General features: G+C 52.9%; 3 protein-coding genes across 3 annotated transcripts; 1 reads left to right on the top strand and 2 right to left on the bottom strand.

The window, feature by feature from the left end:
* Positions 1-7886: 7886 nt before the first annotated feature.
* Positions 7887-9608, top strand: BBA_06121 (C2H2 finger domain-containing protein; the record flags this gene model as incomplete). The annotated part of the gene is made up of 1 exon (XM_008601218.1): positions 7887-9608. The coding sequence occupies one exon, from the start codon at positions 7887-7889 to the stop codon at positions 9606-9608; it is 1722 nt and encodes a 573-aa protein (XP_008599440.1).
* Positions 9609-10629: 1021 nt separating this feature from the next.
* Positions 10630-12411, bottom strand: BBA_06122 (uncharacterized protein; the record flags this gene model as incomplete). Its single annotated transcript, XM_008601219.1, has 1 exon — positions 10630-12411. The coding sequence occupies one exon, from the start codon at positions 12409-12411 to the stop codon at positions 10630-10632; it is 1782 nt and encodes a 593-aa protein (XP_008599441.1).
* Positions 12412-12997: 586 nt separating this feature from the next.
* BBA_06123 (DUF124 domain-containing protein) lies at positions 12998-14662 on the bottom strand (the record flags this gene model as incomplete). Its single annotated transcript, XM_008601220.1, has 4 exons — positions 12998-13045; positions 13099-13272; positions 13359-14473; positions 14545-14662. The coding sequence occupies 4 exons, from the start codon at positions 14660-14662 to the stop codon at positions 12998-13000; spliced, it is 1455 nt and encodes a 484-aa protein (XP_008599442.1).
* Positions 14663-15515: the final 853 nt, after the last annotated feature.

Below are 15515 nucleotides of genomic sequence, written 5' to 3' on the forward strand. Positions count from 1 at the left end.
CCCCCCCCCCCCCTCGTCTATAGTGGAGTTATCGCACGTTGGAGCAAAGACGCAGGGTTGGAAGAAGAACAGAAATGCGATGCTCGGCGGCCCCGTCGTCCGTCCGCGCCGGCCGAGAGAGCCTACCAAAAGCGAAATTTAAAATGAAAAAAAAACTTTAAAAAAAAGGGTTTAAAACTAAAGGTAAAATTACTTCTTATTATTTTTTTATTTCTAGTAGGTGTCGCTGACCACCCACTCACAACTTTTTGTCATTGTTGGTGGCGCACCAAATCGCTGCGTCAGCTTCGCCTCGATCGACACAACGGCAGCAGGTGGGAATACGCCAGCAGTTGACAATGAATGAAACCACACACCCCCTCCCTTGTTGATTTATTATTTACTTATATTTATATTTATTTAAGTTTTTTTTTTTTTGCAACTTTGCCTGCTGTTTTACATATCGGCTTCGGGACGTGACCGAACGACCACTCGGGTGCTTTCTTTGGACCAGATACCCGACCATCGGCTGTCGGTCTTTTGCATCTCCGAGCGAATTAAAAGAAAAAAAAAAGTGGAAAAATAAAAAAGCGAAATTTAAGCCTTTTTTTCTGGTTGGAAGAAGGAGAATGCGTGTGCGACGCGTTGCATGATAATCCGCCGGGTTGCCCAGTCTGGGTCTCCTGGCGCTGTTGGGCGAGGGAGTCGACTGTTACCACAATGTGCTACAAAAGTATACAGATGCACCATCCATCTCATAAGGGCTGTCGATTTAGGTCTAGATGGCATCTACGCCCTGCTTATGCAATTTCTGCATTTTCGCATCTCTTGAATATTCTCTTGAGGTAGACATTCCGATGATGCGTGCTCACCTATGACCGGGGGGGGGGGGGGGGGGGGCTCGGATGGGTCACAACCTCCGCCAACGCCCGCGGGCGCGCCAGCAAGGTGTCAGTGCCAAACCACCACTAGAGCTAGGCTGATGTTTTTGGTGGTGGTGTAATCTGGCGCAGTGCTTTGCCCTGTACTTTACCTGAAAGATTGAACGAGCACTGATGCGTGACACGAAATGGCCTTTATTATCGACAATTCTTTATGTCTTCATCGCATCTTACTGCAGTTCGTCGATACCATAGTGCCTGGTCTGCCTCGCCGATCGTATCGATGGCGTGTATATTACTTGCTTGGTCTGTAGCTACATGTCTCGGTGGTATACGAATCGGGGAAACCTGTCTTGATGGGACCTTGTCGGTGTATGGGCTCATGACTGTGATTGTACAGAGTATATGTCGCTAGCCCCGGCCCCTGAAGATGTGATGTCAAGGCACATGCGGTCTCTCATGGCAACAATCAACCTGTTGGAGTCTCACTGTTTGCATGTGCTACATGAGTGACTAGCATGGATCGGCTTGTCGACCTCGCAACTTGTACGTGCTGATACACGAGTCCACGACAGCTGCCAAAGTAGCAGCAGATGTGGGTAGCATCGCGCTAGATGGCGGGTGCTACCATTGGCCGTCTTCCTCAGTCGACAGCGCCCCGGGAACGGAGGGGGGCCGCATAGGATGAGACACTAATCGTCGTTTATGGTGGAGCGATGTAATTATTGCAATTGCAATCGCCAATCATGGCTTTTGCTGTGGGGAGACTGGGGAACAAAGGGTCAAGTTGTGTCACTGTGTCTGGGCAACTGGATCATCTTGTGCCACCAACAAACAGTTTACACTGATTTGAGAGACTTGACAGGGGCGCCACAACAACCTCTCCATTTTTTCTCCGCGATGAGTCTGTTGTCTCATTGGTGCAACAACTTTGTCAGCTCGGCCGACCGAGAGTTTGGGGCCGGTGAATTGTATTTGTGTGTTTAGTGCGACAGAGGCTTTGATCCCTGCGCCTTGTTTTCTTTTCTTTTTTTTTTTTTTGCCCGGCGAGGAGCGATCCGACGACGATTTCTGCCAAATCTCATTTGCTGCGCAGCTGAGATTTGTCTCGAGGCGACCAACCAGTGATGAATACACTTGGTAGCAACATGGGGTCCGTAAGCTTTTTTTTAGATGCTAATGCTACTTGATAGTCCACCGACCAATCTTTAAAACAAAAGCACTTGCTTATTATGAAATGGCGCGGAGAGGCTTTACGAGAGACATTGGTATCCATATTCCCGAGTAAATCTCATCTTTCCTTTCTGTTGGCCCGCTGCTTGTGGCTGTATTACGGCGTAGTAGACTCGCGGGGCTCCCAACCGACGAGCGGAATTCCGCGGGTATTGCGGAAAAGAGCAAGGGTAAAAAAAAAAATTGTAGCGGAAGAGATACTTCATTTCGCTTTCTCGTCGTCCTCCCCTTGCTTGCCAAGCACGCAATGTGCGCCGCTGCAGCCCCCGAGCAGGGCGGCTAGATCAGATGCCAGGCAAGGTTAGGCTCACTGCTATTTATGCATTCGTGCACGAGGCGGTCACTACTTCCCGTTTGGCACACTCGCACATGAAACGTTTCAGGCACTGTACTGCGATTGATGAGCAGCAGTTGATCTGTGTTTGTCTCGTTCGAGCTGGGCTTGCGAGATATCCGATGATTGGAGCTTGGGACTAGAGTGGATTCATGTTCAGACGCAATACCCTGTACGACCATACGACCTTCTTTTTTGCGCCTCGACACATCTCCCGTTGGCGTTGGTGCTGCCAAGAGGGATGCCTGCATCTCTCTCGTTATGGGGGTCTTGAATGTATACTTTTGATTTCGAGTTGATATGCAGTTGCACAGGGAACGATGGGATCGTACAAGAGCTAGCGACCCGGCAGGCATCATCAAATGTTCAAAAGAAAACCATCCAGGATATCCGGATTACATGCCCTCGTGAGAAATGGCCCGCAAAGAACAAGAAAAGGATATGGTAAAGCTCTAGGCTAGTCACTCGTGCATCTAGTATGAGCTAAATGACGAAATAATTTTGGTCTGTTGTCATAGTACTGCGTAGAACGAGAGCAGATCTACCAGTAACTACCTAGTTATCTGGAGGTGCATGGATAGGCGCAGATACGCGTAAAAACTAGGTGTCTGACCGGCAGGCAACGGCGTGTCAGTTGCCTTATTTCGCAGGATTAACCCATCGAGGCAAAGCAGCGAAACGCGCACAGCCACGTGGAAGCCATTGCACACATCTTGCGTTTCTGGGAGAATGCCTGGGATGCTATTTATTTCTACTCAGGAACTGACATGGTACGACGCGTTGAGTCAGCGCACCACGGGCAATGTCTGCTGCGCCTGCGATTAAAAGTAGCACAAGATGCTGATGTTACGCCTATCAATCTTGACCAGAGTGAGTCAGAGGATATTTGTCATACGTGCGGTTTACAAAACAATACCCGAGGGGCAATTCGACCACTTCAGGGGAGGCGTCACGGGGCGGCGGATTCGGGGAGCAACTGGCTACAGCCGCAATGGAAAACAAGCCCCCAAAAACGTGGGTTTGCGATATAGTGGTAAAGAGCTGTGGCTAGATATGGCTGCGGACATTGCCAAAGCAGAATAAGACATGAAGCAGATCCATCGTGTATCAGTATGTTACTGAGCGCCCCCGAAACGCCGCGGGGTGGAAGCATCGAACCCCGGCCCCCCCCCCCTCCTTGCGGGGGCCGATCCTCGTCTTGTTCATCGACAGGGTTATTGGTAAGCACCGGTCGCGATGAAAGCAATGATGAACAAGGCCAGAAGGGTCCGCGTCTTTTGCGTCATGTAAGGCGCTTCATCCTGCCAACTGACTGGACTTGGCGGGGCATGCTTTGGCAAGGGAGCCTGCAGAGACCTCTCGACCCCCCCGGGGAGGAGGGCCTGGCCGGGAAGGGACAGGAAGAAGGCAGCCTCTGGCTTGCAGATACATGGCTTTGCGTTCCATGGCATGGCGAGCTATGACCAAGATCATCCACTTGTTCGTCATATGGGTGCCAGTTCCACGAGTTCAGCCCACTTACGATTGTCATCTTATGCAGGACTTTTGGTCTATGATATGATGGCGGTCTTTTGTACCTAGGTACCTACCTATCTACGGAGCTTTGGAGCCGTGGGAGTAAGTATCACTTGTAACCCGTAATACAGGGCATTTTTTCCTACAACAGCCCCCGTAACTGAATTTCCTGCTCTGCCTAGGTACCGTTGAACTGTTCCATAATTTCCGATAGCGTCTTTTTCTCATTGGTCAAAAACGATGATATTATGTTGTTTCTCAAGCTTGCAGTGTGCCTTTTTGGTTTGCGTGGGCGCGCTACCTGCCATTGCTAGCAGCCTTGCTGCCTTGCTGGCTTATTCACGGCCACACCCCCCCTCCTCCCTCCCCCTTGTACGGGCGACGAAAGTGTAAATTTCCTTGCACCCTCCAACCACATCACTAACGACTTTGTGCATTTAAGCTTCGCGCTTGATCATCACCAACCAAAGTCATCCGGTGTTGCCTAGCTTGACGTCCCAACATGGAACATGGCAAACGACGGAGCAGCCATCTCCATCAGTGCCGCCCGCACGAAGCTGCTCCCCAGTGGCGCACCCGTCAAACACCGTTTTAGCCGTATCCTCGAAACTATGCTCATCCCCGGACAAGAACAGTAACTAAATGCAAACGAATTTTCAGTGCACAGAGCCATGCTCGCCATGCTAGCAAGACACGGAATGCAACCTCTCAACCTCAGTTGCCTTGATGCAGTCAATACAAACGGCTGACCGCATCATGCGATGCAACCAGCGAACAACAAAGAGCCACGGCCACGGCCACAGCCTCCTGGCTTGCTGCGCTCCCTTCGTTTAGCTCGCTTATAGATTTTACCTCGAGGCTTCGGTCAGCTATTCCGCGCGCTGTCTTGGTGTGCTGCGACATGCATGCAGGCAACGCCCAAGACAAAGAAGAGATAGACGCTTGATGCAACTGGTCAGCATCAACTTAGACATTTGCCCGCATCGGCCACGCCGAACCCAGATCGCCAAGTCCTGAAACTCAAATGTCGAGGAACAAGGTACCTTTTTTTACTTGGGCGATGGGTAGCATTAAGCTTTCGTGCCATGCCATACCCCAAGCCTCACCTTTAGGTAGCCATCGCCAATCACGCTCAGCCATCATCGCCACACAAGATTCCACCTAGGGTCAAATCGACTAGGGCCTCTCGGCGCCAACATCTCGCGAGGACCTCAAAACCTTTCCTAGCCAACCCCTGCCAAGCGGCAAGGAGAGTATCACGAATCAAATCGGCTCGGCATCAACATTTAATATTGCCAGTTCTAGCATCTAGCAAACGTACAGAAGCACTCCGGTTCGTCTGATTCTACCCGTTTAAGCTCTCGACCGTAGCTCGCCCTGAATTCTAAATCAGCTCCGCCCCCATTGGGGCGATCTTGAACGTGCTGCGAGCCTGATTTTTGCCATGCTCTGTCTGGCCCGCCCACACGCCCCATGTGGTTCTCAGCCCTGTAGAAAGGGCACCAAAACACCCTTTGGCTGCGTGCCTGTCGCCGCTCCAGCGGAGACGCCGCTGCCTGATTTCGGCGTCTTTTCTTGTCCAATACGGGATACGGACAAAAATCAAACTCTCAAGCTTGCAATCACTGGCCTGGTGGGATAGTACCCTGATACTCGTTGCTGTGCGCAGTCGGGAATGCTCTGGCAGCTTGCTGTGGAGGCGGATCGCTCAAAAATATTCAGTCGCACACTCAAAACTACGAAACGCCTTACACGACCCTAGTCGGACTGTTTGTCGCTCTACTCGCATTCGCCGTGAGCTTCTGCACAGCGTCTCGAGTCCCCTGCACGTCACCTCCAGCGCTGCGAGCAGGTACCAATACTTCTTTGTGCGACCATTTGCAGCCAAGCATTACGCAACATCTGTCGCTTCACTGACGACCTGGTGAATAGTGGCACCAGCCTACGGAGCACTCCTGTCGACCGGGCGCAGGGGCGGCGGGTAGGCGGAAGGCTCACCGACAAGCCATGCTTGCCATGCTAGCAAACCCTGGTTTGCTACGAGCAGTTGGCTGGTAGTCCAGCCCCAACACTGCCAGGGCACATCAGTCCGACAGTGGTCGACTATCTGCGACAATTGATTGACAGTGAGCATGCACTATTTTAGTCTCCAAGCGGGACATGGCCGAAGTATTCAAAGATGGCAGCTTTCGTACAATCTCACAACAGTTGGCGGGTATCAGGTGCAATCGGATGCAGCTGTTGCTCCAGGATGCAGAGGGCGCAACATTCTTCCGTCTTAATTCTTCCCCACCAACATATTCAATCGGAGCTCTCGAATCGCTGAGTCACATACATATCCCAGACTGCCACGCTCTGAATGGGTACGATATAATTCAGACTAGTCACTCGCCGCATCGCCTGAAGCGGCTTGGCTCCGGGGGGGCTGAATGCACGCACCTGCAAAAGCTGCCAGTTGGTATTTCCAGGGCAGATTGCCTGGTGCAGTCGACCGCTGTAATGCGCTCGTCCAGTTCAGTAAACGAGATGCAGGCGATGGGAACAATCAAACCGCAATATGTGTATTTCTGGCCTCTGTGGGACTCGTTGCTCTTCTGATAACAGCGTCCTCGTCACCAGCATCGACAGACCTAATAATGGTGCCCACACTCTTACCGTTGTGCGCATTCTCCGCATCGCGCCCCGAGTTCTGAATAACGTGCCAAGTGGTACAACAGTAGCATCGTCTATTGCGGAGCCCAGCAATCTCAACTAGCTCGCCGGGGCCGGGCAAGAAGAAAACCTGTGTGCTGATGCTGCTGCTGCTGCTGCTGCCGAGAGTGGTATCTTATTGCAACACAGCCGCTGCCGACACGCTGCTGATACTGGCTCGGGATCTTTTGACAGCACCATAGCAAGTGTCGTCACCAGCGCGCTCTAAATTTGGCGACCGCGAACACGCCTCGAAACGCCTCGAAACGCCTCCTCGTACAACACCTTTTGCGCCTGGCTGCATGACAGACACGCCGGAGTTAGTATTGTGTCTTTGCCAAAAACCGCATCAAGGTTGACCCTAGGACGGGTGGACCGCGGCGGTTTCCTATTAAATGAGCTTACGGACGCTAGCCGTGGCTAGGTAGTTGCGAGGTTAAGCGGAGGCAACAGAAAAAGACACAAGGACCCTGCCTGCCACCAATATGGTAAGTCTGGTACGGACGATGTACCAACCCACCTAGGGGGTGAAGGAGGGGCGTGTCGCAGCATACACGAACCAACTTGAACGCAGCAGCCAAGTCTCCTACCCCCCCCTCTCGGTCTTCGGCAGGTCAAGCGAGGCGAAGGCGCTGGGCTGTTAGTTGGCGGCCGATCTCGAAATTGTGCTTGCTAACTCACTCAATATCCTAGGAATTAAAATAACAAAATATTACTGGCATCGATCTAAAACCAAACTGCTTCATTCCACGCCTCATCAGCTACGAGATAGACTCACACGCCCCTGCCCCCTACCTACACCAGCAGAGCTTCTTGACGAGTTGGTGGTGGACCCTTGGCATCGTTGCATCTGGTCGTTGTGCAGAATATATATCTCTGGTCCGCTTCCCTCTGGTTTCGTCTCGATTACTTTCGACCATCAATCGCTTCTTAGACTCTTGTCAAGGCTCAACTCTACAAGTTTACCATCTTTCTCGACGTATTCCGTACATGACGCATCACTCCGGGTCCCAACCAACGTCTTGCTTCTCACCCACCACAGCTCTTCCCAAGATAGCAATACCAGCCGCTACAAGCATTATTCTACGCTAGCCGCCATCTCTTGTCAAATAGAAACGCTGCCGCAGCTCAACTCACTCTGCCACCAACGAATCCTGCATTTTGACCCCCTCCATCCCCTCCCGCCCACCCTTCTGCCTGTCGTTGGCCCGCATATATTTTGCCTGTTCCTCTTCTCGTCTGTCCGGGACAGAATGTTGGCCCAAACCCCCCCCAACAACTTCAAAATCACTCTGCCTGCTGTCAACCAGCCGCTTACATTTGACGATCTCCGACCAATTTCCTCCGCTGCTCTTGAAGAGCCTGCCAACTTTGCCGGCGACGCTTCCAGCCGACACTCTACTATGCAGCATACCTTTGCCTACAACGCTGCAGAGACTGCCACCCACTTTGACACCGTCTCCTACGATAGCGAGAGCGCGACATTGCAGCACAGTGCCGTTTACACCCTGCCTCTGTCCTCACCTACTCAGAGTCTCCTTAGTCACTCCATTGAAAGCGATTTTCCCATGGAGAGCTCACACGGACCCAAGACACCCGAAGAGTGGTCCACGATGTTGTCCAACGCCGACGAGGCCTACCAACAGTCGTGGAACGGCGGTGTCGCTCCATATTATGCTGCCCAGGACCAGGCCTCTCAGATTGCCCATCTCGGTGCTGTTTTCGATAATCAGCCAACCATACACTCTTCTGAGGAATTGCTCACTACTTCTACTGGCAGCGCCTACCCTCCCTTTTCTACCATGGCTCCTCTGCCGTACAGTCACGAAATGGGCCACAACGCTGCCAGCTCTGCAGTGCCCCGCGGTTTCAGCCAATACAGCGATGCCTTTTCTGGCCTGCTGCCTCTCTCGGCCGACAGCGATGCCAGACATTCGAGCCCTTCTTCCTTCAGCACTGGCGATGACGCCACTACCAACACACGCGCTTCCTCTGTCTCCATCCCTCGCAAGAGACAAAACCGGGAAATGAAGAAACAGCAGCGACGCCCATCGCCCGTCAGCATTGGGCACACTTCTCAGACCCTTTTGCCCTACCCGACTCCCTCCTCCGCCCCTCCTTCCACCTTGCCGTCCATGAGAAACTTGACAGAAAACGGCACTCGCGACTGCACGGAATGCAATTTGACCTTTCGCGATGCCCCTACTCTCCAGAAGCACATCAAGTCTGAGCACACACGACCACTACTCTGCGTCTTTCACTACGCTGGATGTACTTCGCGATTCGCTTCCAAAAACGAATGGAAGCGCCATGTTGCCTCGCAGCACCTTGCGCTCCGATACTGGATCTGTACCGAGGGAGCATGCGGCCAGACTCGCGGACCTTCTACCCGCTCTCGCGCCGCCTCTCTTCCCGCTTTCGGTTCCATCTTCAACCGCAAAGATCTCTACACCCAGCATATCCGCCGCATGCATCTGATTCCTGAGGGCAGTCCTATTCTGGGGCCTGCCTCAAAAAAGCCTATGCCCAGCGAAATTGAGGACCGTATGCGCGAGCTTCAGACCAACGCCGCTCGCACCCGCTGCTCCCTGCCTCGCTTCATGCTGTGCCCCGCGCCGGGCTGTACTACCGAGTTCCACGGCGCCAACGCCTGGGACGACCGTATGGAGCATGTCGCTTGCCACCTTGAGCGCGCCGCCGCCGGCGAGGAGCTTCTCGTGAACTTTGGCGGTTCTGGCGACTGGACCCTCACCGACTGGGCCGCGAGCGAGGGCGTCAACGTCACCCGCCAGACCTCGAGTGGCTCCTGGAAGCTGTGCAACCCCCTCCGCGGCGAGGGCGGCAGCTCCCGCGGCGGCCGCTCACGCACCAGCGTCTCCTCGGCTGCCGCCCGCCGAGCCTCGATGGCTCGCCATGGCGCAGACGAAGAGGATGCCGAGGGCGAGGACTGCAACAACGTCTGGAGCCGGTCATGACGAGTTGACAGAAACAAAAAGGATAGAGACTACCTACACTGGGTTCACACTGTCATGAATCTTTACTCTTAGCGAAGCGGGCTTTTTTCTGGTCATTCTGGGTTGCATTTTACTTGTGGGAAAAATGGATTTTATCTTTTCTTGGGTTTCAACATGCTTTTTTTTTCTATTTTATACCTCTACTCTTCTCAGAGCTTGGATTGTATCTTTTCTCCCTCTTCTTTTTTTTTCCAAAGTTACCGGATACAGAAGCATCACGGACGGCGTTTTGCGGATATTTCTCTCTACTCTTGGGTTATAGCTGGATGTTTCACAACAGATGGGATAGTAACAGACGGGATAGTAACAGACGGGATAGTAACAGACGGGACGGCAACTGATGGAATAGTACGGAATCTAGTTCGATGCACACATGCTTTGCACTTGGACTCTTTGCCTCTCTACCACTGTCGTGAATGTGACGGATGCGTAGAGCCCCCTCTGCACGAGCGGGCATCGTGAGCCAATCCAAAAATGGCCCATCCGCGTTGGGCACATCAATCAAGGCGTTCTTAATGGGTTGCTCCGCGGAGGTACGGAGGCTCGGAATTTAGGGGGGGCCGGCACTGGGATACGACAATTGAGAGGGCCTACCTACACACGTTGTCAGAAAGCAGGGCGACGGGCGAATCAGAGAGATTGCATGGATGAGCTCGTAGAGAGACAAAATAAAGGCCGAATTATGCCGTCAAGAATAAAGACGACTACAGAAGACTATAATAAACAAAGCGACATCAATAATCCAATCGGTAATGGCTGCATTAGCAATATACATTCACCCGCATTCCAGTCCCCTGAAAAAGGAGCTAAAAAACTCGAAATAGTGATGAATAAAAGAAACAATGGGTGAAAAAAAACATACTTGATCCATAACAAATGGGGCGTGCTTACTCGACTGCACATGTGAGATGGTATTGCCACAATCGCGGAAGCACACGTGTAAGCCAACAGCCCTGGTGTTGGAGTATCATTGACGTTGCCATCATGCAGCAGCCATAGCCCTTGCGGGTGGCAAGCGGGACTGTGCAGGCGCATCGCCGCCGCACTCTTTGAAACCCTTGACTCTTTGGGATCTTCGCTGCTGTCGTGCCTTGCATTCAACGGCATATCCTGGTTCATTAGCCTTGCGCCATTCAATCCACTCCTCATATGCCAGCTGGGCGCTAGCATTAGGTAAAGTAGGCTTTGGAACTGGCGGCCTGCGGGTATTGGCCGAAACAGTTGTCTTCTCTAGACCGGGCAAGAGCTGTGGATACGGACCAAGAGATGCAAGAGAGGCAAGGTATGGGAGGGCCGCAAGCTGCTGTGCGGCGAATTGATGAGCGGAAATGTTCCCACAAGGCGTCATCGGAGCTTGGATACCAGGCAACGGTGGAACAGCAAATACTGGTGGCTGTGGAGCTGGATTGCCAGGAAGATATTGGGAAGTGCCAAAAGTCTCCGGACCAGGTCCCATGTTGTAGGCTGGACCCATGGGCGCCGCTGGTGGCACTGGTGGGATAAAGGTACCGTTAGGAATATTGTCTTGAGCTCGGGGCGGCAAATAAGGATTGAAAGTAGGTGCAGCGGCTTTTGGTGGCCATACTGCAGTGGTAGGTGGCGGCAATGAGTTGAAGGCGTGCGAGACTTTCTCTTGCAAGGCCGCGGCGCCAGTATCCCAGGGTACTGGACGTCGAGGAGTTTGTTGATGCCCGAGTGAAAGAAACTCTCTGGCTCTTGGGTTCCACGTATTTTGCTTGCTGGAGCTCTGCATGGTATTTTCGGAGTCTTCACGGCTCATTACACTGATAACACTTGACTGGCCATGATCCCAATAGTCGACGTTGAAATCGGATATAGTCTGGTTGCGTCGGCCATCTCCTCCCATTGGTCTTCGTAAATTGACAAACATCTTCTGCTTAGGCTCAAGTCCGGGTAACTTATCTTTGGCCTGCATTTTGGTGGGCGATCGTGAGGCTTGAGCTGAGGGCGGGTGGTTATCGCGGTTAAGACGTTGGATCAGTCTTTGAAATGCCTGGTCACGACTGCTGCGAATGGCAGTTTGAGGAGACTGTATGGCTACATCCGCTGGTGTTTGACCGCGAGCATGGGGAACAGTCGACTCGTACGAGATGTCTTGATATTGATCTCTGTCGTAAATGTTACGCGATTCGTGTAGCTGAGTATGAGATGAGGTGGCCGACGACGACTGGCGACAGAACCTGTCAAGAGTTACAACCTGAGATAAGTCAGGAATTTGTATCTTGTCAGTATTGTGTGAAGAATCAGTTACTTCGGTAGCTGAGCTGAAAATTTGCTGATGACTTGATGGATTTCGGGAGACTTTGACATATTGTCGGTCATCGCTTGCAATGGATGGAGTTGGAGTCTCGGGGCAAATGTCAAGCTCGAAAATACTCATTTGTCGGCCATCTACAGGCTTTAAATCGATCTTTTTGAGAATTTTGACAAAGTTTTCCGAAGCTGACCATGACTCAGAAGAGTATCTGTCAAGCATTGAGAAGTCGGAGCTGCTTCGATCGTGCTGGAATGTGTCGTTGCTATGGAATTGAGGGGCTTGCGTGTAGAGTTTGTGGTTGGACAGATCCATAGAGGGCATCACATTTTCAATGTCTGCTGAAGATGCTGTGTCTTGGCGAGTCCTCCAGTTGGGATCCTTCATCGCCTTTGGCGTAGTGACATCGGGTTGTGCGCGTTCCTGGCAGATGCGCTTTATTCCACCGACTGCCTTCGTGGAGCTGGTCTTGGTCTTTGTAAGACGCATCGTATTTGCTTTTGTAATAGCTGAAGTGACCATGTTGCTCCTTGCATTAATCACTAGACTTGTTGATCGGGTCGGCGAAGTTCTGGGCTAAGTCGTGAATGCCCTGAGTGGATGACCCTTTTGTTTTCGTTTTCGCTATCAGGCAGGTTTTTTACTGCTCTCGCTTGAAATGGTAGATTCAAGAACAAGACTATGGCCTACGCCTCATGGGCCGAGGAAATGATATCGGGCTTGGTTCTAGAAATCGCTGAACGGCAGAAGTTGGCATGGACTGTGAGAGATGATTGTATGATGGTGACCGAAAGAGGCTCGCAAAGAAAGGAAACCTGCAATAACAATCTTGTTTTGGCTCGGCTAGGAAAATTTGCCGCTCAGCAACAGCAAGGTGAAGGTGCGACGCCTTTGCTGCAAGAAGTGACGGAAGGCGCGGTATCTGCCTGTATGACGTGGCCGAAAGAGTCTCTCGACGAAAGAAAAAAGACATATATTCAATGAAACGCTCAATTTTATGTGAAGTGCTAAATTTGAACAAGATGACGAAAAATGAAATGCCTGTACAAAGACCAACCGGCGGATCGCTCGTGGGCTAAACGCCCGAATAAGACTGGCCGCCCATGAAAGCAGCAAAGGCGCGCTGATGGAGTCAGCAATGTGGAGTTAAATTGGTACCTAGTGAGCAAGACTTACACCGTTTCGTGTCTGCATGTAGACGGTACCTGGGCCGGTAAATTTGCACACCAGACCTTCGGCAGAGGCGAGATTGGAAATGATGCCACCAGAGGCAACTCGCTCCAAGATGTACTTTGTGTTCCAAGCAACGAGATGACCATTATCGATGATGTATTTTTCACCATCGGCAAGCTAGTAATGATCGTTAGTAAGTGGCACGAAGGGTGAATCGAGGGTCGACTTGCGTCTTTTCGGATAATAGCACCGAAGCTGGAAACCCAGAGAATGCCGGTGCCGCTCATCTTGTAGACAAACAGGCCCTCGCCGCTGAACATGGCCTTGCCGAGACCCTGGCGCTTGTGGTCCTTGTGGACGCCCTGCGTAGAGGCGAGGTAGGCGTCGTGGCCGCACGTCCACTGGGCGGTGCCGTCGAGGCGGATGGTGGTGATGTCGCCGAGCATCGGGGGTGCGAGCAGCAGCTCGCCTGGGCCGATGTAGTGGGACTGACCGAGCTCGGCGCCGGAAATCATCTTTTTGACGCTGAACTTGAGCTCGCCGCGCAGGGTCATGGAGGGCGACATAGCAATCATGGCGCCGGGCTTGGCGCCGAGCGGACAACCCATGGCAAGTTGGATGGTCAGGATGGTGTTGCAGTCCCGGTGGCTGATGCGGTAGCTGCCGCCATTGAAGGTGCCGACGTCGTCGTTGGTGGCCACGGCGCCGACAAAGGCCGCGCCCGGGGCGCCTTGGGCAGAGGCGCCGGTTTGAGCAGAGAGCTGGCTGACCGGCCGGTTTGTGACCTGCTGCTGCTGCTGCTGAGCGGCTGCTCCCGCCTTCTCCGCGGGATATCCTCCGTCCGGGTGCGGATACGTGGGAGGAGCGGCAAACTGTGGCTGCTGCGGCTGAGGCTGTCGTAGCTGATGAGCATCTGCCTTTTCAGGTGGGTAGGCGGCGCCGGAGCTGGAAAAGGCAGGCGGAGGTTCGGCATACTGCTGCGAGTTGTGAGGGGAGTGGTACGTCTGACCAGTGCCGGGCCTCATGGCGAGGTTAGCATATTGAGGCGGCTGCTGCTGCTGCTGCTGCTCTGAAGGAGGGCCGGAGGGCGGCGGTGGGTAGTGAGGGGAGGGCGTGGCCTGTGGAGGAGGGGCATATTGCTTGCCGGGGCCGGTCGAAGAGGGCGGTGGAGGAGAATAAAACTGAGACTGGCCGCTCGGGGCGGCGGACGGAGGCGCGGGATAGTGCTTCATGGGCGGCGACGCGGTCGGGGGCGGCGCGTACTGCTGTTGGATGGGTGGTGAGGCGGTGGATGGCGGCGGCGCGTAGTGCTGGGCTGGAGGTGAGGTCGTCGGGGGCGGCGAGTAGATACGCTGCTTCTCCGGCGGCTGTTGCGAGGCTAGTCGTTGTGCATTGTTAGAGAGAAAGGGTGCGATGAAGATTATCGTGACTGGTGGAGGGCAAACGTACGAGTGGCACCGGGAGGAGCTGTATTTGAGGTTTGATGGTTAGCAAACGAGGTGGCAGATGGGGCGAGTAGTGGTGGATGGGGCTCACGAGGGTAGTAATTTTGAGGTTGTGCAGACATGGTGAGAATATTTCGCGTGATGCAATGTTGAATGGAGTAGAGAGGGAGGCTTTAGAGACTCGAATTGCGGGATCGAGAATATCGGCTGTTGTACGTGATGCCGCACGATTCCCCGCTTCGAAGTTCCCGTTGTGCAAGGCTGTATGGGGCAGGGACGCAATAGCAGGCGAATTTCTGACGAAGGCAATGAAGAGAATGGTGAAGCTCCTTGAAAGAAAAGGAAAGGAACAAAGCAAACGAAAAGTCACAACAGAGAGAAAATAGGTCAAAGTTGAAAAAACCTTGGCTACGCGTATACGGGTAGGTAAGCCTAAGCTCATTGCATTTCGGATGCCTCCCCCGCCAAGAACGCAGTCAGTGAGCTTCAGCCAATGACTTATCACGGACCTTGCTGGAGATCATGAAGAAATACAGGCCAATGGTTCGTGGCGGCGAGTTAGCGCTCGCGTGGAGAAGTTTGAGGGTCGGGCGCTTACAGGAGTGACGGGAGTGGACAATGGGTTCGTGCAGCACCAGCGGTGGACTTTTATGGTTTGCTATTATGATGACCCCTGCATTGGCAAGTACGTCATGAAAAGTGGTATGAGATGGGAAATATAGTGGTCTTGTCGAGTTCTGAAGCATTGCCAAAGGCACGCCTGTACAACATGTGCTAGTGGCTTCTTGAGAAGCGGCGTACAGCCATGAACATAGGTAGTTTGAGCCTTCTTTTTCCCCTTTGTCGTACAACTGTTCATCATTTTATCAGGTTGCTCAACGTGACATGATGACATGCGCAGCATTTAACCCATGTTACCCCGTGCCTGTCACCCGTGTTGCCGTGCTGCCGTGTTGCCATACCCGTCCAAGGGGT

Source organism: Beauveria bassiana, assembly GCF_000280675.1.
Source record: "Beauveria bassiana ARSEF 2860 unplaced genomic scaffold BBA_S00017, whole genome shotgun sequence".
Lineage (NCBI taxonomy): Eukaryota > Fungi > Ascomycota > Sordariomycetes > Hypocreales > Cordycipitaceae > Beauveria > Beauveria bassiana.